Below are 27739 nucleotides of genomic sequence, written 5' to 3'. Positions count from 1 at the left end.
TGAGCCAGCTAGTAGAGCTGCCTCCAGGACAATATTCATCCCAATAAATGGCCAACCAGCAACGATGTCCCTGGTTAACTAGTCCTTAGTAATATACCCCTGGTGAACTAGTCCTTAGTTAGTAATATACCCCTGGTGAACTAGTCCTTAGTTAGTAAAATACCCCTGGTGAACTAGTCCTTAGTAATATACCCCTGATGAACTAGTCCTTAGTAATGTACCCCTGATGAACTAGTCCTTAGTAACATACCCCTGGTGAACTAGTCATTAGTTAGTAATATACCCCTGGTGAACTAGTCATTGGTAATATACCCCTGGTGAACTAGTCCTTAGTTAGTAATATACCCCTGGTGAACTAGTCATTAGTTAGTAACATACCCCTGGTGAACTAGTCCTTAGTTAGTAATATACGCCTGGTGAACTAGTCCTTAGTTAGTAACATAAGCCTGGTGAACTAGTCCTTAGTACTATACCCCTGGTGAACTAGTCCTTAGTTAGTAATATACCCGTGGTGAACTAGTCCTTCGTAATATACCCCTGGTGAACTAGTCCTTAGTTAGTAATATACCCCTGGTGAACTAGTCCTTAGTTAGTAATATACCCCTGGTGAACTAGTCATTAGTTAGTAACATACCCCTGGTGAACTAGTCCTTAGTTAGTAATATACGCCTGGTGAACTAGTCCTTAGTTAGTAATATACCCCTGGTGAACTAGTCCTTGGTTAGTAATATACCCCTGGTGAACTAGTCCTTAGTTAGTAACATAACCCTGGTGAACTAGTCCTTAGTACTATACCCCTGGTGAACTAGTCCTTAGTTAGTAATATACCCGTGGTGAACTAGTCCTTCGTAATATACCCCTGGTGAACTAGTCCTTAGTTAGTAATATACCCCTGGTGAACTAGTCCTTAGTTAGTAATATACCCCTGGTGAACTAGTCCTTAGTTAGTAATATACCCCTGGTGAACTAGTCCTTAGTTAGTAATATACCCCTGGTGAACTAGTCCTTAGTTAGTAATATACCCCTGGTGAACTAGTCCTTAGTTAGTAATATACCCCTGGTGAACTAGTCCTTAGTTAGTAATAATACCCCTGGTGAACTAGTCCTTAGTTAGTAATATACCCCTGGTGAACTAGTCCTTAGTTAGTAATATACCCCTGGTGAACTAGTCCTTAGTTAGTAATATACCCCTGGTGAACTAGTCCTTAGTTAGTAATATACCCCTGGTGAACTAGTCCTTAGTTAGTAATATACCCCTGGTGAACTAGTCCTTAGTTAGTAATATACCCCTGGTGAACTAGTCCTTAGTTAGTAATATACCCCTGGTGAACTAGTCCTTAGTTAGTAATATACCCCTGGTGAACTAATCCTTAGTTAGTAATATACCCCTGGTGAACTAGTCCTTAGTTAGTAATATACCCTGGTGAACTAGTCCTTAGTAATATACCCCTGGTGAACTAGTCCTTAGTAACATACCCCTCTTGAAGGAGATGCCGCCCTCTGCTGGTCAGGATGAGCCCCTACAGATGGCTGAGTCATCAGGAAGCAGCAGAGAGTTCCATCCTCCACTAACACACAGCTTGCTGGCAAAGCTTTGAGTAGGAAAGACATCAAGACTCAAAACAAACATACAAAAAAGTTTTTAATCAGGGACCTTGTACAAAATGATGACACTGATTTATCTCCACATTGTGAAAACTACTTTTTCAGACGATTGGATTGAAGTAAAAACAGAGAAGGCAGGAAGTGCATTACTAAGGGAAGATCTCAACTGCACCCTCCGCCTCCAAATTAAACGCAATTCACAATGTTCAGCATTCACACTTATGTCAGTCTCAAGTTCCCACTCTGATGCTGAGTTTGTAACCATGAGGGCATTTACCAGTTGTGTCGTCATAAATACCAGTGGGACCATTCATGTGATTTGAACTTGTTGAGAATCACCGATTGGCTAACGGCCAACAAGCTGCGTCCTCCTAAAAGTACAGCTATCATGCTTTTAAACAAATTACAGTTCAAAAACCACTGCTATTTTTAAATGATGTTTTGTTGCATTTAACTGCCTGAAAATGTCCTTTAGTAGGTGAGGTCAGCATGTGGGAGAAGTGGGAGCTCACAATGATAGTTTTCCCACTAGTAATTACCAGTCGGAGGGACATTGAAGTAGATTTAACCCAGTCGTATGTGGCAACTTCCCAGTTGGTTCCAAACGCACCACGACACTGCCTCCAGCACTTTGGTAAAGGGGGCGTGTCTATAGCGTGGGACATCGCCTACTCCGGGGTCATGTGACAGGATGTCACCAAGCACAACACAGGGTACATTGGCCAATTCATTGAAAACGTTGGCTTGCTTATATAACGTGGGTACTACCTGTTTTATGAAATGAGGGAAGTTGGTAACGTGGGTGTGGAGCAATTTGACGAGGTGCTGAAAGGCCCTATTCTCAACCCCCGAGAACGGACACATATCCACGCAATAAACCCAAGACTGTAAAAAATATAAACATTGCCTACCTATCGCTCTGAACTTTGGCCCGGTCAGAAACAGCTGAATGCAGACGGAAGGTGGTGTGAATTCTTTGTGTTTCCGTCATGCTACACTATACTGGGGTGATGTGGGTGTCAACATGTTGGAGGTGCTCCGTCATGCTACACTATACTGGGGTGATGTGGGTGTCAACATGTTGGAGGTGCTCCGTCATGCTACACTATACTGGGGTGATGTGTGTGTCAACATTTGGAGGTGCTCCGTCATGCTACACTATACTGGGGTGATGTGGGTGTCAACATGTTGGAGGTGTTGGCAGCAGCTATTCTCCTTCTGCGTGGAGACGTACTGTTAACGCTTTATCCACAACTCTGTCCGTCACCGTTATAATCTACTTTCATGACAAAATGTTCCCAAACTGGAGAACGATGGAGGATCCTCCAGTTATGGTTGGACCCCACCAATCACCATCGTACAGAACTAGTTCCTGGCTGCGCCTCACAAAAGGACGGGTTTTTGAAATGCGCCAATTAAGATTTGAATTTTGATTACAACGTGCACATAGGCTCTAGTTGTTTCAACGGAATAGACTGAAATGTTCAGCTCAGATTTACTGCAGACATAGGCCTACAACACAGCACAGACTATAGGACTGGTGTTGTTAATCCACAAGTCCCCGTACCCAATGGTTCAGTGTACCATTACACCCCTCCTGTACGGTACAGTGTGTGTCGGTGTTCAGTCTTCCAGTGCAAAGTCGTATGGTTGGAAGTCGTTTCGTAGTTGTTTGCTCAGACCCTCCTCCTCCTCTGGGGTCTGTTTACACTCTCTCCAGTCGGCCCTCTCCGGGATGTTCAGCAACGCCTCGCTGGCCAACACCTCCCTGCACCACACACAGAGAGACACACACAGAGAGACACGTTAGTAACTGTTTTCAGTAGGGCTGGAATGACCCATATGCGTCCCTGAATCAAATGTTGAAGATACTAGAGCATCAGTCCAGGGACCCCTAACCGACCCAAAACGTAGCATCAGTCCAGGGACCCCTAACCGATCCAAAACGTAGCATCAGTCCAGGGACCCCTAACCGATCCAAAACGTAGCATCAGCCCAGGGACCCCTAACCGATCCAAAACGTAGCATCAGCCCAGGGACCCCTAACCGATCCAAAACGTAGCATCAGTTTGAACCTATTTTCTAAGGTCATGCTGGTTCACAATTTTTGTTTGCTGATATTACTTTCTTTCTAGCTTCTGAAAATATCTCATCTCAACTGCGTTGACAGTCATTGATCTCCAAGCATGGAACTGCGTTGACAGTCATTGATCTCCAAGCATGGAACTGCGTTGACAGTCATTGATCTCCAAGCATGGAACTGCGTTGACAGTCACTGATCTCCAAGCATGGAACTGCGTTGACAGTCATTGATCTCCAAGCATGGAACTGCGTTGACAGTCATTGATCTCCAAGCATGGAACTGCATTGACAGTCATTGATCTCCAAGCATGGAACTGCGTTGACAGGCATTGATCTCCAAGCATGGAACTGCATTGACAGTCATTGATCTCCAAGCATGGAACTGCGTTGACAGTCATTGATCTCCAAGCATGGAACTGCGTTGACAGTCATTGATCTCCAAGCATGGAACTGCATTGACAGTCATTGATCTCCAAGCATGGAACTGCGGTGACAGTCACTGATCTCCAAGCATGGAACTGCGTTGACAGTCACTGATCTCCAAGCATGGAACTGCGTTGACAGTCATTGATCTCCAAGCATGGAACTGCGTTGACAGTCATTGATCTCCAAGCATGGAACTGCGTTGACAGTCATTGATCTCCAAGCATGGAACTGCGTTGACAGTCATTGATCTCCAAGCATGGAACTGCGTTGACAGTCATTGATCTCCAAGCATGGAACTGCGTTGACAGTCATTGATCTCCAAGCATGGAACTGCATTGACAGTCATTGATCTCCAAGTATGGAACTGCGTAGTGGTGTGGTAGATGTCTAGAACCTCTTTTGGCCCTAATCTGATATTGGTAGTGGTGTGGTAGATGTCTAGAATCTCTTTTGGCCCTAATCTGATATTGGTAGTGGTGTGGTAGATGTCTAGAATCACTTTTGGCCCTAATCTGATATTGGTAGTGGTGTGGTAGATGTCTAGAATCTCTTTTGGCCCTAATCTGATATTGGTAGTGGTGTGGTAGATGTCTAGAATCTCTTTTGGCCCTAATCTGATATTGGTAGTGGTGTGGTAGATGTCTAGAATCTATTTTGGCCCTAATCTGATATTGGTAGTGGTGTGGTAGATGTCTAGAATCTCTTTTGGCTCTAATCTGATATTGGTAGTGGTGTGGTAGATGTCTAGTCTCCAGGCAATATCAGTAGCCTGACTGTACCTGCTGAACGGGCTTACAGTGGATGTGATTTAGATTGCTCAGGTTCACCATCAGGTTCACCATAGGTTTGGTAGTTTTTCCTGAATCAGTGTATATGGTCATAGACAGGGTAAAGTTGATCATTTCATAACAAGGACAGCAGAAGAGAAAATCACTCAGTCAAAACCATTCCATTTTGAGATGGGGATGAAATCCAAACTGATATTCATAGGCCATGTCATCGCTAATTTGTAAAGGATAAATATTGATACATTACTAATTTGTAAAGGATAAATATTGATACATTACTAGCTCAAACACTTGAAGGTGATTTCAGAACCAGAGTCAGGGGACAAAAAACAGACTGCATTGCCTCCTAATCTGTAGATGTCAAGTCTCCCTTATGGCCCTAATCTGTAGATGTCAAGTCTCCCTTATGGCCCTAATCTGTAGATGTCAAGTCTCCCTTATGGCCCTAATCTGTAGATGTCAAGTCTCCCTTATGGCCCTAATCTGTAGATGTCAAGTCTCCCTTATGGCCCTAATCTGTAGATGTCAAGTCTCCCTTATGGCCCTAATCTGTAGATGTCAAGTCTCCCTTATGGCCCTAATCTGTAGATGTCAAGTCTCCCTTATGGCCCTAATCTGTAGATGTCAAGTCTCCCTTATGGCTCTAATCTGATAGTGGTAGTAGTGTGGTAGATGTCTAGTCTCCTTTATGGCTCTAATCTGATATTGGTAGTAGTGTGGTAGATGTCTAGTCTCCTTTATGGCTCTAATCTGATATTGGTAATAGTGTGGTAGATGCCTAGAATCTCTTTTGGCCCTAATCTGATATTGGCAGTAGTGTGGTAGATGTCTAGTCTCCTTTATGGCTCTAATCTGATAGTGGTAGGTGTGTGGTAGATGCCTAGTCTCCCTTCACTGTTGACGTTGAGACTGGTGTTTTGCGAGTACTATTTAATGAAGCTGCCTGTTTCTCAAACTAGATTTGTTATTTTATTTCACCTTTATTTAACTAGGCAAGTCAGTTAAGAACAAATTCTTATTTTCAATGACTGCCTAGGAACAGTGGGTTAACTGCCTGTTCAGGGGCAGAACGACAGATTTGAACCTTGTCAGCTCGGGGATTTGAACTTGCAACCAGTGGTTACTAGCCAAACACTCTAACCACTAGGCTACCCTGCCACCGAAGATAGTCTAATGTACTTATACTCTTGCTCAGTTGTGCACCGGGGCATCCCACTTTCTATTCTGGTTAGAAACGGTTTGCACTGTTCTGTGAAGGGAGTAGAACACAGCATTGTACGAGCTCTTCAGATTCTTGACAATTTCTCGCATGGAATAGCCTTAATTTCTCAGAACAAGAATAGACTGACGAGTTTCAGAAGAAAGTGCTTTGTTTCTGGCCATTTTGAGCCTGTAATCAAATCCACATGTTGATGCTCAAGATACTCAACTGCAATTTTCCTAAGTCCCTCTTTGTGGCACCTGACCACACGACTGAACAGTAGTCAAGGTGAGACAAAACTAGGGCCTGTAGGACCTGCCTTGTTGATAGTGTTGTTAGTTAGCTACTGTTGTATCAACATGTTTTGACCATGACAGTTTACAATCCAGGGTTTAGTCACCTCAACTTCCTCAATTTCCACATTATTTATTATGAGATTTAGATGGGGTTTAGGGTTTTAGTGAGTGTTTTGTTCCAAATAGAGTGCTTTTAGTTTTAGAAATATTTAAGGCTAACTTATTCCTTGCCACCCACTCTGAAACTAACTACAGCTCTTTGTTGAGTGTTGCAGTCATTTCAGTCGCTGTAGTAGCTGACGTGTATAGTGTTGAGTGTTGCAGTCATTTCAGTCGCTGTAGTAGCTGACGTGTATAGTGTTGAGTGTTGCAGTCATTTCAGTCGCTGTAGTAGCTGACGTGTATAGTGTTGAGTGTTGCAGTCATTTCAGTCGCTGTAGTAGCTGACATGTATAGTGTTGAGTGTTGCAGTCATTTCAGTCGCTGTAGTAGCTGACGTGTATAGTGTTGAGTGTTGCAGTCATTTCAGTCACTGTAGTAGCTGACGTGTATAGTGTTGAGTGTTGCAGTCATTTCAGTCACTGTAGTAGCTGACGTGTAGTGTTGAGTCGTCCGCATATATAGACACACTGGCTTAACTCAAAGCCAGTGACATGTCGTCAGTAAATATTGAAACAAGTAAGGGGCCTAGACAGCTGCCCTGGAGAATTCTTGATTCTACCTGGATTATGTTGGATAGGCTTAAAGAACACCCCCTGTTAGACAGGTAACACTTTATCCTTGAAAGATGCACATCACTAGTTTCTAGGTTAGATCAAAGATGGTGTGTGTGTGTGTATATACCTGCCAAACTGCAGAGGGAAGTTTTTCTGAATGCGGTAGAAGAGTTTCTCTCCAGAGTCCAGCTCTACGTAGAAGTACGGTGTCCCTGGAGGAGCAATCTGATAGAAAACATTTATTATTTATTATAACCAAGAATTATCAGAAAATATGTAAAAGCAACTTAACAGTCCTGTTCCAGTTAACGTCTGGGTGGTCCCGGGAATCCAACCCACTATCCTGGTGTTGCAAGCACCATGCTCTACCAAATGGCCTACAGACGACCACAGTTTCAGCATTACCATCTCCTAGCATTATCATCTCCCAGCATTACCATCTCCTAGCATTATCATCTCCCGGCATTACAATGTCCTAACATTATCATCTCCCAGCATTACCACGCCCTAGCATTATCATCTCCCAGCATTACCATCTCCCAGCATTATCATCTCCCAGCATTACCATCTCCCAGCATTACAATGTCCTAACATTATCATCTCCCAGCATTACCATCTCCCAGCATTACCATCTCCCAGCATTACAATGTCCTAACATTATCATCTCCCAGCATTACCATCTCCCAGCATGACCATCTCCTAGCATTATCATCTCCCAGCATTACAATGTCCTAGCATTATCATCTCCCAGCATTACAATGTCCTAACATCATCTCCCAGCATTACCACGCCCTAGCATTATCATCTCCTAGCATTGTTACCAACTAGCATTGTTATCATCAACTTAAAATGAAATACATGTTTTTAAACTTCAGTTCATCTGAAACATTCCTACAACATGTTCACTCATTAGTGAAGGTTCACTCATTAGGTTCTCCAATGGAACGTGTTCCCACATATAAATACTGAGGAATTTGGATTGATATGGATTTGATGTCTCTTGTACACAGTACAAGTCAAACGTTTAGACACCTACTCATTCAAGGGTTTTTCTTTATTTTGACTATTTTCTACATTGTAGAGTCGTAGAAGACATCAAAACTATTAAAAAATAAACACATATGGAATCATGTAGTAACCAAAAAAAAAAAAAAAAAGTGTTAAATATAAATATATTTTATATTTGATTACCTTCAAATAGCCGCCCTTTGCCTTGACAGCTTTGCAAACTCTTGGCATTCTCTCAACCAGCTTCACCTGGAATGCTTTCCCAACAGTCTTGACGGAGTTCCCACATATGCTGAGCACTTGTTGGCTGCTTTTCCTTCACTCTGCGGTCCATCTCATCCCAAACCATCTCAATTGGGTTGAGGTCAGGTGATTGTGGAGGCCAGGTCATCTGATGCAGTACTCCATCACTCTCCTTGGTCAAATAGCCCTTACACAGCCTGGAGGTGTGTTTTGGGTCGTTGTCCTGTTGAAAAACAAATGATAGTCCCACGAAGCACAAACCAGATGGGATCGCGTGTCGCTGCAGAATGCTATGGTAGCCATGTTGGTTAAGTGTGACTTGAATTCTAAATAAAATCACAGTGTCACAAGCAAAGCACCCCCACACCTCCTCCTCCATGCTTCACACTGGGAACCATACATGCAGAGATCATCCGTTCACCTGCTCTGCGTCTCACAAAGACACGTTGGGACCAAAAATCTTAAATTTGGACAAAATAACAGATTTCTACCAGTCTAATGTCCACTGCTCGTGTTTCTTGGCCCAAGCTAGTCTCTTCTTCTTATTGGTGTCCTTTAGTAGTGGTTTCTTTGCAGCAATTCGACCACGAAGGCCTGATTCATGCAGTCTCCTCTGAACAGTTGATGTTCAGATGTGTCGGTTACTTGAACTCTGTGAAGAATTTATTTTGGGCTGCAATCTGAGGCTGGTGACTCTAATGAACTGTCCTCTGAGCAGAGGTAACTCTGGGTCTTCCTTTCCTGTGACGGTCATTATGGTTTTTGCAACTGCACTTGAAAAATGTTCTTTAAAAAAAGTTCTTTACCTTTTCCCGGATTGACTGACCTTCATGTCTTAAAGTAATGACGGTCGTCTCTTTGCATATTTGAGCTGTTCTTGCCATAATATGGACTTGGTCTTTTACCAAATAGGGCTATGTTCTGTATACCACCCCTACCTTGTCACAACACAATTAATTGGCTCAAACACATTGAGGAAATAAATTCCACAAATGAACTTTTAACAAGGCACACCTTTTAATTGAAATCCGTTCCAGGTGACGACCTCATGAAGCTGGTGGAGAGAAGTGTGTGTGTGTGTGTGTACCTGTTTGAGGTGTGTGTGTGTGTACCTGTTTGAGGTGTGTGTGTGTGTGTGTGTGTGTGTACTTATTTGAAGTGTGTGTGTGTGTACGTGTGTGTGTGTGTGTGTGTGTACCTGTTTGAGGTGTGTGTGTACCTGTTTGAGGTGTGTGTGTGTGTGTGTGTGTGTGTGTGTACCTGTTTGAGGTGTGTGTGTGTGTGTGTGTGTGTACCTGTTTGAGGTGTGTGTGTGTGTGTGTGTACCTGTTTGAGGTGTGTGTGTGTGTGTGTACCTGTTTGAGGTGTGTGTGTACCTGTTTGAGGTGTGTGTGTACCTGTTTGAGGTGTGTGTGTGTGTGTACCTGTTTGAGGTGTGTGTGTGTGTGTACCTGTGTGAGGTGTGTGTGTGTGTGTACCTGGTTGAGGTGTGTGTGTGTGTGTACCTGTTTGAGGTGTGTGTGTACCTGTTTGAGGTGTGTGTGTGTACTTGTTTGAGGTGTGTGTGTGTGTACCTGTTTGAGGTGTGTGTGTGTGTACTTGTTTGAGGTGTGTGTGTGTGTGTGTGTGTGTGTGTGTGTGTGTGTGTGTACCTGTTTGAGGTGTGTGTGTGTGTGTACCTGTTTGAGGTGTGTGTGTGTGTGTGTACCTGTTTGAGGTGTGTGTGTGTACCTGTTTGAGGTGTGTGTGTACCTGTTTGAGGTGTGTGTGTACCTGTTTGAGGTGTGTGTGTGTGTACCTGTTTGAGGTCAGTGTGTTGTGGTATCTCCATCAGCTCCATGTTCTGTTCCTGCGCCTGCAGCATGAAGGCTTCTTTAATATCTTCAGTGGTACACTTATCCTCTGGTACTGGTACTACCTGGGGAGGGACAGACTGTTACAGGGGCTGTTCCACCTCCCTGGGGAGGGACAGACTGTTACAGGGTCTGTTCTACCTCCCTGGGGAGGGACAGACTGTTACAGGGTCTGTTCTACCTCCCTGGGGAGGGACAGACTGTTACAGGGTCTGTTCTACCTCCCTGGGGAGGGACAGACTGTTACAGGGTCTGTTCTACCTCCCTGGGGAGGGACAGACTGTTACAGGGTCTGTTCTACCTCCCTGGGGAGGGACAGACTGTTACAGGGTCTGTTCTACCTCCCTGGGGAGGGACAGACTGTTACAGGGGGTGTTCTACCTCCCTGGGGAGGGACAGACTGTTACAGGGTCTGTTCTACCTCCCGGGGAGGGACAGACTGTTACAGGGTCTGTTCTACCTCCCTGGGGAGGGACAGACTGTTACAGGGTCTGTTCTACCTCCCTGGGGAGGGACAGACTGTTACAGGGTCTGTTCTACCTCCCTGGGGAGGGACAGACTGTTACAGGGGGTGTTCCACCTCCCTCCTTCTCTATGATCAGCTCATCAGAAAGAGATGAATATATAAAGTTGAAATTAGTGATTATCATGACAACTGATGGGCAGGCTGGCCCTGAGGGGTGAGTGTAGTCTAGCCTACCTGTATCTGGGCAGGCTGGCCCTGAGGGGTGAGTGTAGTCTAGTCTACCTGTATCTGGGCAGGCTGGCCCTGAGGGGTGAGTGTAGTCTAGCCTACCTGTATCTGGGCAGGCTGGCCCTGAGGGGTGAGTGTAGTCTAGCCTACCTGTATCTGGGCAGGCTGGCCCTGAGGGGTGAGTGTAGTCTAGTCTACCTGTATCTGGGCAGGCTGGCCCTGAGGGATGAGTGTAGTCTAGTCTACCTGTATCTGGGCAGGCTGGCCCTGAGGGGTGAGTGTAGTCTAGTCTACCTGTATCTGGGAAGGCTGGCCCTGAGGGGTGAGTGTAGTCTAGTCTACCTGTATCTGGGCAGGCTGGCCCTGAGGGGTGAGTGTAGTCTAGTCTACCTGTATCTGGGCAGGCTGGCCCTGAGGGGTGAGTGTAGTCTAGTCTACCTGTATCTGGGCAGGCTGGCCCTGAGGGGTGAGTGTAGTCTAGCCTACCTGTATCTGGGCAGGCTGGCCCTGAGGGGTGAGTGTAGTCTAGTCTACCTGTATCTGGGCAGGCTGGCCCTGAGGGGTGAGTGTAGTCTAGTCTACCTGTATCTGGGCAGGCTGGCCCTGAGGGGTGAGTGAAGTCTAGTCTACCTGTATCTGGGCAGGCTGGCCCTGAGGGGTGAGTGTAGTCTAGTCTACCTGTATCTGGGCAGGCTGGCCCTGAGGGGTGAGTGTAGTCTAGTCTACCTGTATCTGGGCAGGCTGGCCCTGAGGGGTGAGTGTAGTCTAGTCTACCTGTATCTGGGCAGGCTGGCCCTGAGGGGTGAGTGTAGTCTAGTCTACCTGTATCTGGGCAGGCTGGCCCTGAGGGGTGAGTGTAGTCTAGTCTACCTGTATCTGGGCAGGCTGGCCCTGAGGGGTGAGTGTAGTCTAGTCTACCTGGATCTGTAGGTGTTGGCTGTGGTAGTTCCTCTCAAACAGAACACAGCGCTGTCCTTTGCTCTTATAGAAGGTCCTGACAGCCATCTTGTATCGGTCCAGTTCTTTAACCACCTCAGAGCTCAGTTCCACTACTGACTGGTAGTGGCCGATGGGCAGTACCAACACATGCTGAGGGGTTAGACTGCCCTTAGCAAGGGCCAGGTAGCACTGAGGAAAAATACATCAACACAAAATGGTTAACTGGGGGCTTCAGAGCCCTTTAAACAGAACAACCTCTTTCTACTATCCGTTGTAATACTCAGACTGTGTGTGTGGAAACTCACATGTGTACCAATGCTGATGACCAGGTGTTTCTCTACCTGAGGGCTGGCCAGACAGAACCAACAGGGACCGCTGGGCTGAGCTGAACCAGACACAGAGAGAGACATACATGAGAGGGTGGGAGACGGTGAGGGTGTGGGTATAAGGGTGTGGGAGGGTGTGTGTGTGTGTCTGTGAGAGCGAGGGAGGGAAACTCACGGGGCCTGCGGGGTTGTTTAGGCCTGTCTAGATCAAAGGGCAGTCTCTGACTCTGCCGGTCTGAATCCCACGGCTGTCCTTGATTCTGCCCGTCTCCGTCTGAGGGCCTCTTCCTACCACGCCCCCCCTGGCCACGCCCCCCTCCACGCTGCTTCTTCCCCAGGTCAAAGAAGAACTGAGATGCCGGCTCCTGAGAGAGATACACACAGTATACAAAACATTTAAGAACACTTTCCATGACAGACTGACCAGGTGAATCCAGGTGAAAGCTATGATCCCTTATTGATGTCACTTGTTAAATCAACTTCAAAATCAGTGTAGATGAAGGGGAGGAGACGGGTTGAAGAAGGATTTTTAAGCCTTGAGACAATGGAGACATGGATTGTGTCTGTGTGCCATTCAGAGGGTGAATGGACAGGACAACATGTTGAAGCCTTGAGACAGTGATTGTGTCTGTGTGCCATTCAGAGGGTGAATGGACAGGACAACATGTTGAAGCCTTGAGACTGTGATATGTGAATGTGTGCCATTCAGAGGGTGAATGGACAGGACAAGATGTTGAAGCCTTGAGACAGTGATATGTGAATGTGTGCCATTCAGAGGGTGAATGGGCAGGACAACATGTTGAAGTGCCTTTGAACTGGTTATGGTAGTAGGTGCCAGGAGCACCGGTTTGTGTCAGGAACTACAATGCTGCTGGTTCACATTCTCAACAGTTTCCCATGTGTATCAACCATCATCCACCACCTAAAGCACATCCTACGTGACACAACAGTGGGAAGCATTGGAGTCGACATGAGCCAGCATCCCTGTGGAACGCTTTCAACACCTTGTAGTCCACGCCCCGACGAATTGAGGCTGTTCTGAGGGCTAAAGGGGAGGAGCAACTCCATTGGAGGAAGGTGTTCTTAATGTTTTGTCCACTCAGTGTATATTTACCGTCTGCATTGTCAAAGCGGTGTGTGTTTTCAAGGCTATTTTCTGATGATTATTCCTTATTGGAATTTGGCCTTTAGATCATGAGTGTCCTTAAGTCTTGTTTTAAATGTCTATTCAGCCCCACGGTCTGGCTTGATGCTTTGGCACCGGAAGGACGAAACAGGAAGACGATTTAGAGTTGCCCTCTCCTCTGGAGGGGAATGAGATGTGCTGCCGACCTCAAGGTAGAATGTGTTGGTCTTCCCATGTCTGTCTGTCTGTTAAACCTTTTATAGTTGTTGGCCTTCTACTCTACAATGACCAAAAGTATGTGGACACCTGCTCGTCCAAAATCTCATTGCGAAATCATGGGCATTAATATGGAGTAGGTCCCCCCCTTTGCTGCTAAAACAGCCTCCACTCTTCTGGGAAGGCTTTCCACTAGATGTTGGAACATTGCTGCTATAACAGCCTCCACTCTTCTGGGAAGGCTTTCCACTAGATGTTGGAACATTGCTGCTATAACAGCCTCCACTCTTCTGGGAAGGCTTTCCACTAGATGTTGGAACATTGCTGCTATAACAGCCTCCACTCTTCTGGGAAGGCTTTCCACTAGATGTAGGAACATTGCTGCTATAACAGCCTCCACTCTTCTGGGAAGGCTTTCCACTAGATGTTGGAACATTGCTGTGGGGACTTGCTTCCATTCAGCCACAAGAGCATTTGTGAGGTCGGGCACTGATGTTGGGCGATTAGACCTGGCTCACAGTCGCCGTTCCAATTCATCCCAAAGGTGTTTGATGGGGTTGAGGTCAGGGCTCTGACCAGGACAGTCAAGTTCTTCCACACCGATCTCTAAAAAAACATTTCTGTATGGACCTCGCTTTGTGCTCGGGGGCATGGTCATGCTGAAACAGGAAAGGACCAAACTGTTGCCACAAAGTTGGAGGCACCGAATCATCTATAATGTACAGTGCCTTCGGAAAGTATTCTGAACCCTTGACCTTTTCAAAATTCTTATGTTACAGCCTTATTCCAAAATAAAAACAAACATCTGCAATCTACACACAATACCACATAATGACATAGAGAAATCAGGTTCAGACATGTTTGCAGATGTATTAAAATAAAAAACATAAATCCCTTATTTCCATCCAGACCCTTTGATATGAGACTGGACATTATGTACATCAGTATTCAGACCCTTTGATGAGACTGGACATTATGTACATCAGTATTCAGACCCTTTGATGAGACTGGACATTATGTACATCAGTATTCAGACCCTTTGATGAGACTGGACATTATGTACATCAGTATTCAGACCCTTTGATATGAGACTGGACATTATGTACATCAGTATTCAGACCCTTTGCTATGAGACTGGACATTATGTACATCAGTATTCAGACCCTTTGCTATGAGACTGGACATTATGTACATCAGTATTCAGACCCTTTGATGAGACTGGACATTATGTACATCAGTATTCAGACCCTTTGATATGAGACTGGACATTATGTACATCAGTATTCAGACCCTTTGATGAGACTGGACATTATGTCCATCAGTATTCAGACCCTTTGATGAGACTGGACATTATGTACATCAGTATTCAGACCCTTTGATATGAGACTGGACATTATGTACATCAGTATTCAGACCCTTTGATGAGACTGGACATTATGTACATCAGTATTCAGACCCTTTGATATGAGACTGGACATTATGTACATCAGTATTCAGACCCTTTGATGAGACTGGACATTATGTACATCAGTATTCAGACCCTTTGATGAGACTGGACATTATGTACATCAGTATTCAGACCCTTTGCTATGAGACTGGACATTATGTACATCAGTATTCAGACCCTTTGCTATGAGACTGGACATTATGTACATCAGTATTCAGACCCTTTGATATGAGACTGGACATTATGTACATCAGTATTCAGACCCTTTGATGAGACTGGACATTATGTACATCAGTATTCAGACCCTTTGCTATGAGACTGGACATTATGTACATCAGTATTCAGACCCTTTGCTATGAGACTGGACATTATTTCCATCAGTATTCAGACCCTTTGATATGAGACTGGACATTATGTACATCAGTATTCAGACCCTTTACTATGAGACTGGACATTATGTACATCAGTATTCAGACCCTTTGATGAGACTGGACATTATGTACATCAGTATTCAGACCCTTTGATATGAGACTGGACATTATGTACATCAGTATTCAGACCCTTTGATGAGACTGGACATTATGTACATCAGTATTCAGACCCTTTGATGAGACTGGACATTATGTACATCAGTATTCAGACCCTTTGCTATGAGACTGGACATTATGTACATCAGTATTCAGACCCTTTGATGAGACTGGACATTATGTACATCAGTATTCAGACCCTTTGCTATGAGACTGGACATTATGTACATCAGTATTCAGACCCTTTGATATGAGACTCATTGAGCTCAGGTGCATCCTGTTTCCATTGATCATCCTTGAGATGTTTCTACAAGTTGGAGTCCACCTGTGGTAAATTCAATTGATTGGACATCATTTGGAAAGGCTCACAACTGTCTATAAAAAGGTCCCACAGTTGACAGTGCATGTCAGAGCAAAAACCAAGCCATGAGGTCAAAGGAATTGTCCGTAGAGCTCCTAGACAGGATTGTGTCGAGACACAGATCTGGGGAAGGGTATCAAAAAAATTTCTGCAGTATTGAAGGTCCCCAAGAACACAGTGGCTTAAATCATTCTTAAATGGAAGAAGTTTGGAACCACCAAGATTCTTCCTAGAGCTGGCCGCCAGGCCAAACTGAGCAATAGGGGGAGAAGAGCCTTGGTCAGGGAGGTGACCAAGAACCCGATGGTTACTCTGGCAGAGCTCCAGAGTTCCTCTGTGGAGATGGGAGAACCTTCCAGAAGGACAACCATCTTCACCAACCAGGCCTTTATGGTAGAGTGGCCAGACTGAAGCCACTCCTCAATAAAAAGGCACATGCCTGCTTGGAGTTAGCCAAAAAGGCACCGAAAGACTCTCAGACCTGTGGTTTGACGAAACCAAGATTCAACTATTTGGCCTGAACACCAAGCATCACGTCTGGAGGAAACCACCATCCCTACGGTGAAACATGGGGGTGGCAGCATTGTGCTGTGGGGGTGTTTTTCAGCAGCAGGGACTGGGAGACTAGTCAGGATTGAGGAAAAGATGAACAGAGTAAAGTACAGAGAGATCCTTGATGAAAACCTGCTCCAGAGCGCTCAGGACATCAGGCTGGGGCGAAGGTTCACCTTCTAACAGACCAACGAACCTAAGCACACAGCCAAGACAACCCAGGAGTGGCTTCGGGACAAGTCTCTGGATGTTGAGTGGCCCAGGCAGAGCCCGGGAATTTAACCCAATCGAACATCTCTGGAGAGACCTGAAAATAGCTGTGCAGCGATGCTCCCCATTCAACCTGACCGAGCTGGAGAGGATCTGCAGAGAAGAATGGGAGAAACTCCCCCAAATACAGGTGTGCCAAGCTTGTAGCATCATACCCAAGAAGACACTAGGCTGTAATCTGACAGAGGTGCTTCAACAAAGTACTGAGTAAATGGTCTGAATACTTATTGTAAATGTGATATTTCTGTTTATGTCATTATAAATGAGCAAACATGGAAACCCATTTCATGAAGCTCCCGGCGAACAGTTCTTGTGCTGACGTTACTTCCAGAGGCAGTTTGGAACTCGGTAGTGAGTGCTGCAACCGAGAACAGAGGGTTTTTCCGCGCTACATGTTTCAGCACTCGGCAGTCCTGTTCTGTGAGCTGGTGTGGACCACCACTTCACGGCTGAGCCATTACAGCTCCTAGACTTCACAATAACAGCACTTACAGTTGAAGGGGGCAGCTCTAGCAGCGCAGACATTTGACACACTGACTTGTTGGAAAGGTGGCATCCTATGACGGTGCCACGTTGAAAGTCACTGAGCTCTTCAGTAAGGCCATTCTATTGCCGATATCAGTCTATGGAGATTGCATGGCTGTGTGCTCTATTTTATACACGTCAGCAACAGATGTGGCAGAAATAGACGAATACACTCATTTGAAGGGGTGTGGACATATACTCGTCTCTATATAGTGTCTTAGTTGTTGGCCTTTGTGTAGCATGAAGATCCAAACCCTGAGAGGTTTTCAGATCCTAAGAGTGTGTGTGAGTACCTGGACAGTAGGGTCAGATAGAGTGTTCTCTCTAACCATCCTGCTGTAAGGGCTCTCAGTGACATCCTGAGGCTGCTTGACCAGTTCTGATGCCTCCATGCTTTTCATCGGGATAATGTTGAAGGCATACAGGTACTGGAGAGAGAGAGAGACAATATTAACCCCTAAGCCAGCTCAGATGCCTCCCTGCTCCTCACTATGTTGAACCCATCCTGGTACTAGAGAGAGAGAGAGACAATAGTAACCCCTAAGCCAGCTCGGATGCCTCCCTGCTCCTCACTATGTTGAACCCATCCTGGTACTAGAGAGAGAGAGAGACACAATATTAACCCCTAAGCCAGCTCAGATGCCTCCCTGCTCCTCACTATGTTGAACCCATCCTGGTACTAGAGAGAGACAATATTAACCCCTAAGCCAGCTCGGATGCCTCCCTGCTCCTCACTATGTTGAACCCATCCTGGTACTAGAGAGAGAGAGAGACAATAGTAACCCCTAAGCCAGCTCGGATGCCTCCCTGCTCCTCACTATGTTGAACCCATCCTGGTACTAGAGAGAGAGAGAGACACAATATTAACACCTAAGCCAGCTCGGATGCCTCCCTGCTCCTCACTATGTTGAACCCATCCTGGTACTAGAGAGAGACAATATTAACCCCTAAGCCAGCTCAGATGCCTCCCTGCTCCTCACTATGTTGAACCCATCCTGGTACTAGAGAGAGAGAGACAATATTAACCCCTAAGCCAGCTCAGATGCCCCCCTGCTCCTCACTATGTTGAACCCATCCTGGTACTAGAGAGAGAGAGACAATATTAACCCCTAAGCCAGCTCAGATGCCTCCCTGCTCCTCACTATGTTGAACCCATCCTGGTACTAGAGAGAGAGACAATATTAACCCCTAAGCCAGCTCAGATGCCACCCTGCTCCTCACTATGTTGAACCCATCCTGGTACTAGAGAGAGAGACACAATATTAACCCCTAAGCCAGCTCAGATGCCCCCCTGCTCCTCACTATGTTGAACCAATCCTGGTACTAGAGAGAGAGAGACAATAGTAACCCCTAAGCCAGCTCAGATGCCTCCCTGCTCCTCACTATGTTGAACCCATCCTGGTACTAGAGAGAGATACACAATATTAACCCCTAAGCCAGCTCAGATGCCCCCCTGCTCCTCACTATGTTGAACCCATCCTGGTACTAGAGAGAGAGAGACACAATATTAACCCCTAAGCCAGCTCAGATGCCTCCCTGCTCCTCACTATGTTGAACCTATCCTGGTACTAGAGAGAGATACACAATATTAACCCCTAAGCCAGCTCAGATGCCCCCCTGCTCCTCACTATGTTGAACCTATCCTGGTACTAGAGAGAGATACACAATATTAACCCCTAAGCCAGCTCAGATGCCCCCCTGCTCCTCACTATGTTGAACCCATCCTGGTACTAGAGAGAGAGAGAGACACAATATTAACCCCTAAGCCAGCTCAGATGCCCCCCTGCTCCTCACTATGTTGAACCCATCCTGGTACTAGAGAGAGAGAGAGACAATATTAACCCCTAAGCCAGCTCAGATGCCTCCCTGCTCCTCACTATGTTGAACCCATCCTGGTACTAGAGAGAGAGAGACACAATATTAACCCCTAAGCCAGCTCAGATGCCTCCCTGCTCCTCACTATGTTGAACCCATCCTGGTACTAGAGAGAGATACACAATATTAACCCCTGTCCTTGTTTTTGAAAGAAAAACAACATTTTTGTCCATTAAAATAACATCAAATTGATCAAAAATACAGTGTGGACATTGTTAATATAGTAAATGACTATTGTAGCTGGAAACGGCTGATTTTTTATGGAATATCTACATAGGCGTACAGGGGCTCATTATCAGGAACCATCCCTCCTGTGTTCCAATGGCACGTTGTGTTAGCTAATCCACGTTTATCATTTTAAAAGGCTAATTGATCCTGAGAAAACCATTTTGCAATTAGTTTTCAGCTGTGATAACATGTTGTACTGATTAAAGAAGCAGTACAACTGGCCTTCTTTAGACTAGTTGAGTATCTGGAGAAACAGCATTTGTGGGTTCGATTACAGGCTCAAAATGGCCAGAAACAAAGCACTTTCTACTGAAACTCGTCGGTCTATTCTTGTTCTGAGAAATTAAGGCTATTCCACGCGCGAAATTGCCAAGAAACTGAAGATCTCGTACAATGCTGTGTTCTACTCCCTTCACAGAACAGTGCAAACTGGCTCTAAACAGAATAGAAAGAGGAGTGGGAGGCCCCGGTGCACAACAGAGCAAGAATATTAGAGTGTCTCGTTTGGGAAACAGACGCCTCACAAGTCCTCAACTGGCAGCTTCATTAAATAGTACCCGCAAAACATCAGTCTCAACGTCAACAGTGAAGAGGCGACACCGGGATGCTGCCTTCTGGCCAAAAAAAAAAAAGATTAAGATGGGCAAATGAACAGACACTGGACAGAGGAACTCTGGTGTTTTGCAGGTACTATTTAATGAAGCTGCCAGTGGTCAACAGCATCCTCCACTACAGAGAGGGGGAGTGGTCAACAACATCCTCCACTACAGAGAGGGGAGTGGCCAATAACATCCTCCACTACAGAGAGGGGAGTGGTCAATAACATCCTCCACTACAGAGGGGAGTGGTCAACAACATCCTCCACTAGAGAGAGGGGAGTGGTCAATAACATCCTCCACTACAGAGAGGGGAGTGGTCAATAACATCCTCCACTACAGAGAGGGGAGTGGCCAATAACATCCTCCACTACAGAGAGGGGAGTGGCCAATAACATCCTCCACTACAGAGAGGGGAGTGGTCAACAACATCCTCCACTACAGAGAGGGGAGTGGTCAATAACATCCTCCACTACAGAGAGGGGAGTGGCCAATAACATCCTCCACTACAGAGAGGGGAGTGGTCAATAACATCCTCCACTACAGAGAGGGGAGTGGCCAATAACATCCTCCACTACAGAGAGGGGAGTGGCCAATAACATCCTTCACTACAGAGAGGGGAGTGGTCAACAACATCCTCCACTACAGAGAGGGGAGTGGTCAATAACATCCTCCACTACAGAGAGGGGAGTGGCCAATAACATCCTCCACTACAGAGAGGGGAGTGGTCAATAACATCCTCCACTACAGAGGGGAGTGGTCAACAACATCCTCCACTAGAGAGGGGAGTGGCCAATAACATCCTCCACTACAGAGAGGGGAGTGGTCAATAACATCCTTCACTACAGAGAGGGGAGTGGTCAATAACATCCTCCACTACAGAGAGGGGAGTGGTCAACAACATCCTCCACTACAGAGAGGGGAGTGGTCAATAACATCCTCCACTACAGAGAGGGGAGTGGCCAATAACATCCTCCACTACAGAGAGGGGAGTGGTCAATAACATCCTCCACTACAGAGGGGAGTGGTCAACAACATCCTCCACTAGAGAGGGGAGTGGCCAATAACATCCTCCACTACAGAGAGGGGAGTGGTCAATAACATCCTTCACTACAGAGAAGGGAGTGGTCAATAACATCCTTTGCTACAGAGAGGGGAGTGGTCAATAACATCCTCCACTACAGAGAGGGGAGTGGCCAATAACATCCTCCACTACAGAGAGGGGAGTGGCCAATAACATCCTCCACTACAGAGAGGGGAGTGGTCAACAACATCCTTCACTACAGAGAGGGGAGTGGTCAATAACATCCTCCACTACAGAGAGGGGAGTGGTCAATAATATCCTCCACTACAGAGAGGGGAGTGGCCAATAACATCCTCCACTACAGAGAGGGGAGTGGTCAACAACATCCTCCACTACAGAAAGGGGAGTGGTCAATAACATCCTTCACTACAGAGAGGGGAGTGGTCAATAACATCCTCCACTCCAGAAAGGGGAGTGGTCAATAACATCCTTCACTACAGAGAGGGGAGTGGCCAATAACATCCTCCACTCCAGAAAGGGGAGTGGTCAATAACATCCTCCACTACAGAAAGGGGAGTGGTCAATAACATCCTTCACTACAGAGAGGGGAGTGGTCAATAACATCCTTCACTACAGAGAGGGGGAGTGGTCAATAACATCCTCCACTACAGAGAGGGGAGTGGTCAACAACATCCTCCACTACAGAGAGGGGAGTGGTCAATAACATCCTCCACTACAGAGAGGGGAGTGGTCAATAACATCCTCCACTACAGAGAGGGGAGTGGCCAATAACATCCTCCACTACAGAGAGGGGAGTGGTCAATAACATCCTTCACTACAGAGAGGGGGAGTGGTCAATAACATCCTCCACTCCAGAGAGGGGAGTGGTCAATAACATCCTCCACTACAGAGAGGGGAGTGGTCAATAACATCCTCCACTACAGAAAGGGGAGTGGTCAACAACATCCTCCCCTACAGAGGGGAGTGGTCAATAACATCCTCCACTACAGAGAGGGGAGTGGCCAATAACATCCTCCACTACAGAGAGGGGAGTGGTCAATAACATCCTCCACTACAGAGAGGGGAGTGGTCAATAACATCCTCCACTCCAGAAAGGGGAGTGGCCAATAACATCCTCCACTACAGAGAGGGGAGTGGTCAATAACATCCTCCAATACAGTGAGACCTCACCTTTCTCTTCTCTGGGTTGTTGACGGTTGCCAGGGCGATAAATCTGCTGACGTGCTGAGTATTCTCCTGAAGAACAACATGATTCCTACACAAAAACACACACGTTAACGCCCTCTACCACAGCAAAGTGGTAGTATGGTAGTTTATATACAGTGTGAATTACCCTGTAAGGTTGTGTTGTGTGTGTGTGATAGTGTGTACCTGTAAGGTAGTCTCTCATAGTGAACTCCTTCTACTGCAGCAAAGTGGTAGCGAGGCTTCAGCTTGTAAGCCAGGTGGGAGATGGAGGTCGTTCCACAGAACTTAGTGTTGACTTCCTGAAACAAAGAAAAGTTTAGTTTAAAATAAACAACACTGTTTAGCTGGGTCAAACACACAGCATCTGAGGCTGCTAGCTATTGGGTAGCGGGGCTAGTTAGATGGTTGTTAGAGGGTAGCGGGGCTAGTTAGAGGGTAGCGGGGCTAGTTAGAGGGTAGTTAGAGAGTAGCGGGACTAGTTAGAGGGTAGTTAGAGAGTAGCGGGACTAGTTAGAGGGTTGTTAGAGGGTAGCGGGACTAGTTAAAGGGTTGTTAGAGGGTAGCGGGGGTTGTTAGAGGGTTGTTAGAGGGTAGTGGGGCTAGTTAGAGGGTAGTGGGGCTAGTTTGAGGGTAGTGGGGCTAGTTAGAGGGTAGTGGGGTTAGACGGAGGGGGGGGTAGTGAGGGTAGTCAGAGTGTTGGGTAGCGGGACTAGTTAGAGGTTAGACGGAGGGGGGGATAGTGAGGTTAGACGGAGGGGGATAGTGAGGTTAGACGGAGGGGGATGGTGAGGTTAGACGGAGTGGGGGGTAGTGAGGTTAGACGGAGTGGGGGGTAGTGAGGTTAGACGGGGGGGGGGGGGGGGTAGTGAGGTTAGACGGAGGGGGGGGGGGTAGTGAGGTTAGACGGAGGGGGGGATAGTGAGGTTAGACGGAGTGGGGGGGGATAGTGAGTTAAGACGGAGGGGGGGGATAGTGAGGTTAGACGGAGTGGGGGGGGGATAGTGAGGTTAGACGGAGGGGGGGGGGGTAGCGAGGAGGGGGGTAGGGTAGTGAGTTAGACGGAGGGGGGGGTAGTGAGTTAGACGGAGGGGGGGGTAGTGAGGTTAGACGGAGTGGGGGGATAGTGAGGTTAGACGGAGGGGGGGTAGTGAGGTTAGACGGAGTGGGGGGGTAGTGAGGTTAGACGGAGGGGGGGATAGTGAGGTTAGACGGAGGGGGGGGTAGTGAGGTTAGACGGAGGGGGGGGGATAGTGAGGTTAGACGGAGGGGGGGGGGGGGGGGGGGGTAGTGAGGTTAGACGGAGGGGGGGGGGGGGTGAGGTTAGACGGAGGGGGGGTAGTGAGGTTAGACGGAAGGGGGGGGTGAGGTTAGATGGAGGGGGGGGGGTGAGGTTAGACGGAGTGGGGGGTAGTGAGGTTAGACGGAGGGGGGGATAGTGAGGTTAGACGGAGTGGGGGGGGGGGGTAGTGAGGTTAGACGGAGGGGGGGATAGTGAGGTTAGACGGAGTGGGGGGGGATAGTGAGTTAAGACGGAGGGGGGGATAGTGAGGTTAGACGGAGTGGGGGGGGGATAGTGAGGTTAGACGGAGGGGGGGGGTAGTGAGGAGGGGGGGTAGGGTAGTGAGTTAGACGGAGGGGGGGGTAGTGAGTTAGACGGAGGGGGGGGTAGTGAGGTTAGACGGAGGGGGGGGTAGTGAGGTTAGACGGAGTGGGGGGATAGTGAGGTTAGACGGAGGGGGGGTAGTGAGGTTAGACGGAGTGGGGGGGTAGTGAGGTTAGACGGAGGGGGGGATAGTGAGGTTAGACGGAGGGGGGGTAGTGAGGTTAGACGGAGGGGGGGTAGTGAGGTTAGACGGAGGGGGGGGGGGGTAGTGAGGTTAGACAGGGGGGGGTAGTGAGGTTAGACGGGGGGGGTAGTGAGGTTAGACGGAGGGGGGGGAAGTTAGGTTAGACGGAGGGGGGGTAGTTAGGTTAGACGGAGGGGGGGTAGTTAGGTTAGACGGAGTGGGGGGGGTAGTGAGGTTAGACGGAGGGGGGGATAGTGAGGTTAGACGGAGGGGGGGATAGTGAGGTTAGACGGAGTGGGGGGGGGGTAGTGAGGTTAGACGGAGGGGGGATAGTGAGGTTAGACGGAGGGGGGGGTAGTGAGGAGGGGGGGTAGTGAGGTTAGACGGAGGGGGGTAGTGAGGTTAGACGGAGGGGGGGGGGTAGTGAGGTTAGACGGAGGGGGGGTAGTGAGGTTAGACGGAGGGGGGGGTAGTTAGGTTAGACGGAGGGGGGGGGTAGTTAGGTTAGACGGAGGGGGGGAAGTGAGGTTAGACGGAGGGGGGGGTAGTGAGATTAGACGGAGGGGGGGTAGTGAGGTGCTGATGAGGGTAGTCAGGTGCTGATGAGGGTAGTCAGGTGCTGATGAGGGTAGTTGGAGTGTCTTACAGGGCTGTTGGCGTACTGCCAGACTCCGCGGGGCCACTGTGATGTCAGCAGGATGTCCACTCCTCTGAACTGGTTGTTGCTAATCAGTGGCTCCACCAGCTGAGTGAGGTCTTTAGGAGAGAAGCAGTGAGCTGGAGTCGGATCCTGCTGCCCCTCACGACCACTCACATATGCTATCTGCAGGCCTGACGCCCCAGTGAAAACACCACGACGACCTGACACACATAGTGAGAGAGAGAGTGTGAGTGAGTGAGTGTGTGTGTGTGTGTGAGTAAGTAAGTGAGAAATTGAGAGAGATATATGTTGTGGTCAAGTCTGTGAAACAGCAGTGAAAATACAGAGCAGTATTACCCAGGTAGGGTCAGAGGTCAGAGTCTACTCTTACCCAGGTAGGGTCAGAGTCTACTCTTACCCAGGTAGGGTCAGAGTCTACTCTTACCCAGGTAGGGTCAGAGGTCAGAGTCTACTCTTACCCAGGTAGGGTCAGAGTCTACTCTTACCCAGGTAGGGTCAGAGGTCAGTCTACTCTTACCCAAGTAGGTGATGTCAGTCTACTCAGGGTCAGGGGTCAGAGTCTACTCTTACCCAGGTAGGGTCAGAGGTCAGAGTCTACTCTTACCCAGGTAGGTGATGTCAGTCTACTCAGGGTCAGGGGTCAGAGTCTACTCTTACCCAGGTAGGGTCAGAGTCTACTCTTACCCAGGTAGGGTCAGAGTCTACTCTTACCCAGGTAGGGTCAGAGGTCAGTCTACTCTTACCCAAGTAGGTGATGTCAGTCTACTCAGGGTCAGGGGTCAGAGTCTACTCTTACCCAGGTAGGTGATGTCAGTCTACTCAGGTTTAGAGGTCAGAGTGTACTCTTACCCAGGTAGGTGATGTCAGTCTACTCAGGGTCAGAGGTCAGAGTCTACTCTTACCCAGGTAGGGGATGTCAGTCTACTCAGGGTTAGAGTCTACTCTTACCCAGGTAGGTGATGTCAGTCTACTCAGGGTCAGAGTCCAGAGTCTACTCTTACCCAGGTAGGGGATGTCAGTCTACTCAGGGTTAGGGGTCAGAGTCTACTCTTACCCAGGTAGGTGATGTTGTCTGCCAGCTCACAGCCGTCAGCACTGGGGAAGAAGCGGAGTGTTTCCTGGCTGGCTGCTCCCAGGATGTAGGTGTGGATGGGAGCTGCAAACAAAGTCAAAACAATGCCGTTCCTAACTCCAGACCCACAATGCCGTTCCTAACTCCAGACCCACAATGCCGTTCCTAACTCCAGACCCACAATGCCGTTCCTAACTCCAGACCCACAATGCCGTTCCTAACTCCAGACCCACAATAGGTTACCTTTCTTTGCTCCAGATTTGTACTCCTGCCATTCAGCCTGAGCTCCTGGAGACGAACCGAAGAAGTTTCCTACACACAGCAGCAGCTGCAGAGAGAATAGGAGATGACATACTGATAGGATGTGCTAGTGTGTTTGTGTGGTTAGGACTTACATCAAACTGCCCGCTCTTCTTCTGGATGGTCCGGACGCGGTTAAACACAGCATTAATGCTTCCTTCTACATCACCACATGCGAGGCTGGAATAGATTAAACAGTATTGAAAATTGTAGCTAGCTAGTTATGTGCATTATTTATTCAAACAGCAAGTGTACTTTCTCATGAAGAAACTGGACAACTTGACAATCGTAGCCATCTAGTTACCTACACGGCTTGTTGTGGTTTACTCTCACTGCTAGGTCGTTTTATTAGGTTATAACTTTGACCGTTACTACTAAAAGTTAGGGGAAGATAATAAATAACTCTGAATTATAACTGTAACTTACATCTTCAACGGTTTCTCCCCCATTACGGCAAAAGTAGACTCTTGCTGTGTAGTCTGCCAGCTCAGGTCTCTGGGCAGGCAGCTGGAGACGCTGTGCGTCGACAATATTCCTCCCCTTTGTTGCGGACAAAATAAACCTCCCCATCTTCATAAAACAAATTCTGGTTATTAGTAAATTAACACAGAACCATGCAAACACAACGGTTATTACTGAGCAAATACGTGATTTGTATAGGTACTTTGCCCCCCGACATGATGGAGTTTTTTAAAACAAAGAAAATCCTTTGTACCGGAAATGATTCTATTCGGATGGACGGACAATCCTCCGGGTAGCCAGATATTTAGTGTTGTCACCCAATAAAATCATAAAGAAATTTCATTTTGTGTTGTGCTTTGGCATTTTGGAGACATGCTTTAGTTGGACACCTTCAGTTTTGAACCAAAGAGACTATACAACTGCCCTGTTGCCTCTCATATCTGGCAACCAGTGTCGTCACTGGTTACCACAGCCACAAAGTTATAATTGTCTATCGTAAAAATGCATACTTTTTGTTGTTGCTTTTTGGTCTTAATCTAAAGTCAGATATGCGGTTAACGTTAGGATTACGATTTAAACGAGATACATTGTAGAATTAGGCATGACTGCATTTTGTGGCTGTGGTAACAAGTGATAACCGGACCAAATACTCTTCTCCTTCCTGAATCCTGGAATTTGACTCTTTCCCGGGGGTGCCCTGTCCAAAACACGAAGTAGGTGACCAAAAATAACATCTCAAATTCAGGGGAAAGGCTATCCGGACACCCCTGACCTGCAAAGATTGAGATGTATTTGATTTATCTCGCCAGTAAGCTGACGTGCTAGCTAGTGAACAGTATGTGCTATGACTGACGTTAGTTACACGCACAGCGCCCCGGAAACCGCTCAAAGTCGGTCTGTAATGTCATAATGTAACGTTGTGGCAGAGAACAGCCTTTAAACAGCACAAACAACCTGCCTGAATACTTAGTGCTAGGACCACCATGACTGGGTACATCTCATTCCTAGTAACGTTAGCTAGTTGGCTTTCTTCACTGGTCTCTTCTCCCCTCATGCACTGATCAGGGGCTAAACGCATTTACTGAGCTAGCAACCCCACATGATATTCACAACAAGCTACATGGTATTCACAGCTACCCCACATGATAGTCACAACAAGCTACATGGTATTCACAGCTACCCCACATGATATTCACAACAAGCTACATGGTATTCACAGCTACCCTACACGATATTTACAGCTACCCTACATGATATTCACAACAAGCTACATGATATTCACAGCTACCCCACATGATATTCACAGCTACCTCAAATCAAATTG

General features: G+C 47.2%; 1 protein-coding gene across 2 annotated transcripts; it reads right to left on the bottom strand.

Moving 5' to 3' along the window:
• Nucleotides 1–1624: 1624 nt before the first annotated feature.
• On the bottom strand, nucleotides 1625–27739 carry LOC109880348 (CWF19-like protein 1). Of its 2 annotated transcripts, none has more exons than XM_031815256.1 (14): nucleotides 26380–26514; nucleotides 26049–26133; nucleotides 25897–25981; nucleotides 25636–25737; nucleotides 24567–24781; nucleotides 22317–22432; nucleotides 22116–22200; nucleotides 17495–17629; nucleotides 12353–12542; nucleotides 12193–12236; nucleotides 11831–12040; nucleotides 10164–10283; nucleotides 7242–7339; nucleotides 1625–3373 (listed from the first exon to the last, which is right to left on the bottom strand). In XM_031815256.1, the coding sequence occupies exons 1-14, from the start codon at nucleotides 26400–26402 to the stop codon at nucleotides 3229–3231; spliced, it is 1653 nt and encodes a 550-aa protein (XP_031671116.1). In that variant the 5' UTR covers nucleotides 26403–26514; the 3' UTR covers nucleotides 1625–3228. The 2 variants fall into 2 exon arrangements, with proteins under 2 accessions (XP_031671116.1, XP_031671117.1); XM_031815257.1 differs by having other exon boundaries at nucleotides 2559–3373; nucleotides 12157–12236; nucleotides 26380–27739.

Source organism: Oncorhynchus kisutch, unplaced genomic scaffold (genome assembly GCF_002021735.2).
Source record: "Oncorhynchus kisutch isolate 150728-3 unplaced genomic scaffold, Okis_V2 Okis09a-Okis19a_hom, whole genome shotgun sequence".
NCBI classification, from domain to species: domain Eukaryota; kingdom Metazoa; phylum Chordata; class Actinopteri; order Salmoniformes; family Salmonidae; genus Oncorhynchus; species Oncorhynchus kisutch.
The sequence above is the reverse complement of the archived record's forward strand: the minus strand, read 5'-3'. Positions and strand labels throughout refer to the sequence as shown.

What these genes read in the sequence shown, in the direction of transcription:
- LOC109880348 (XM_031815257.1), bottom strand. Translation starts at nt 26,402, where the DNA reads ATGGGGGAGAAACCGTTGAAGAT. An exon ending in CAAATCTGGAGCAAAGAAAG is followed by an intron (nt 25,738 to 25,896) that starts GTAACCTATTGT and finishes CTTTGTTTGCAG; the next exon opens with CTCCCATCCACACCTACATC. An exon ending in GGCAGTACGCCAACAGCCCT is followed by an intron (nt 22,433 to 24,566) that starts GTAAGACACTCC and finishes TCTTTGTTTCAG; the next exon opens with GAAGTCAACACTAAGTTCTG.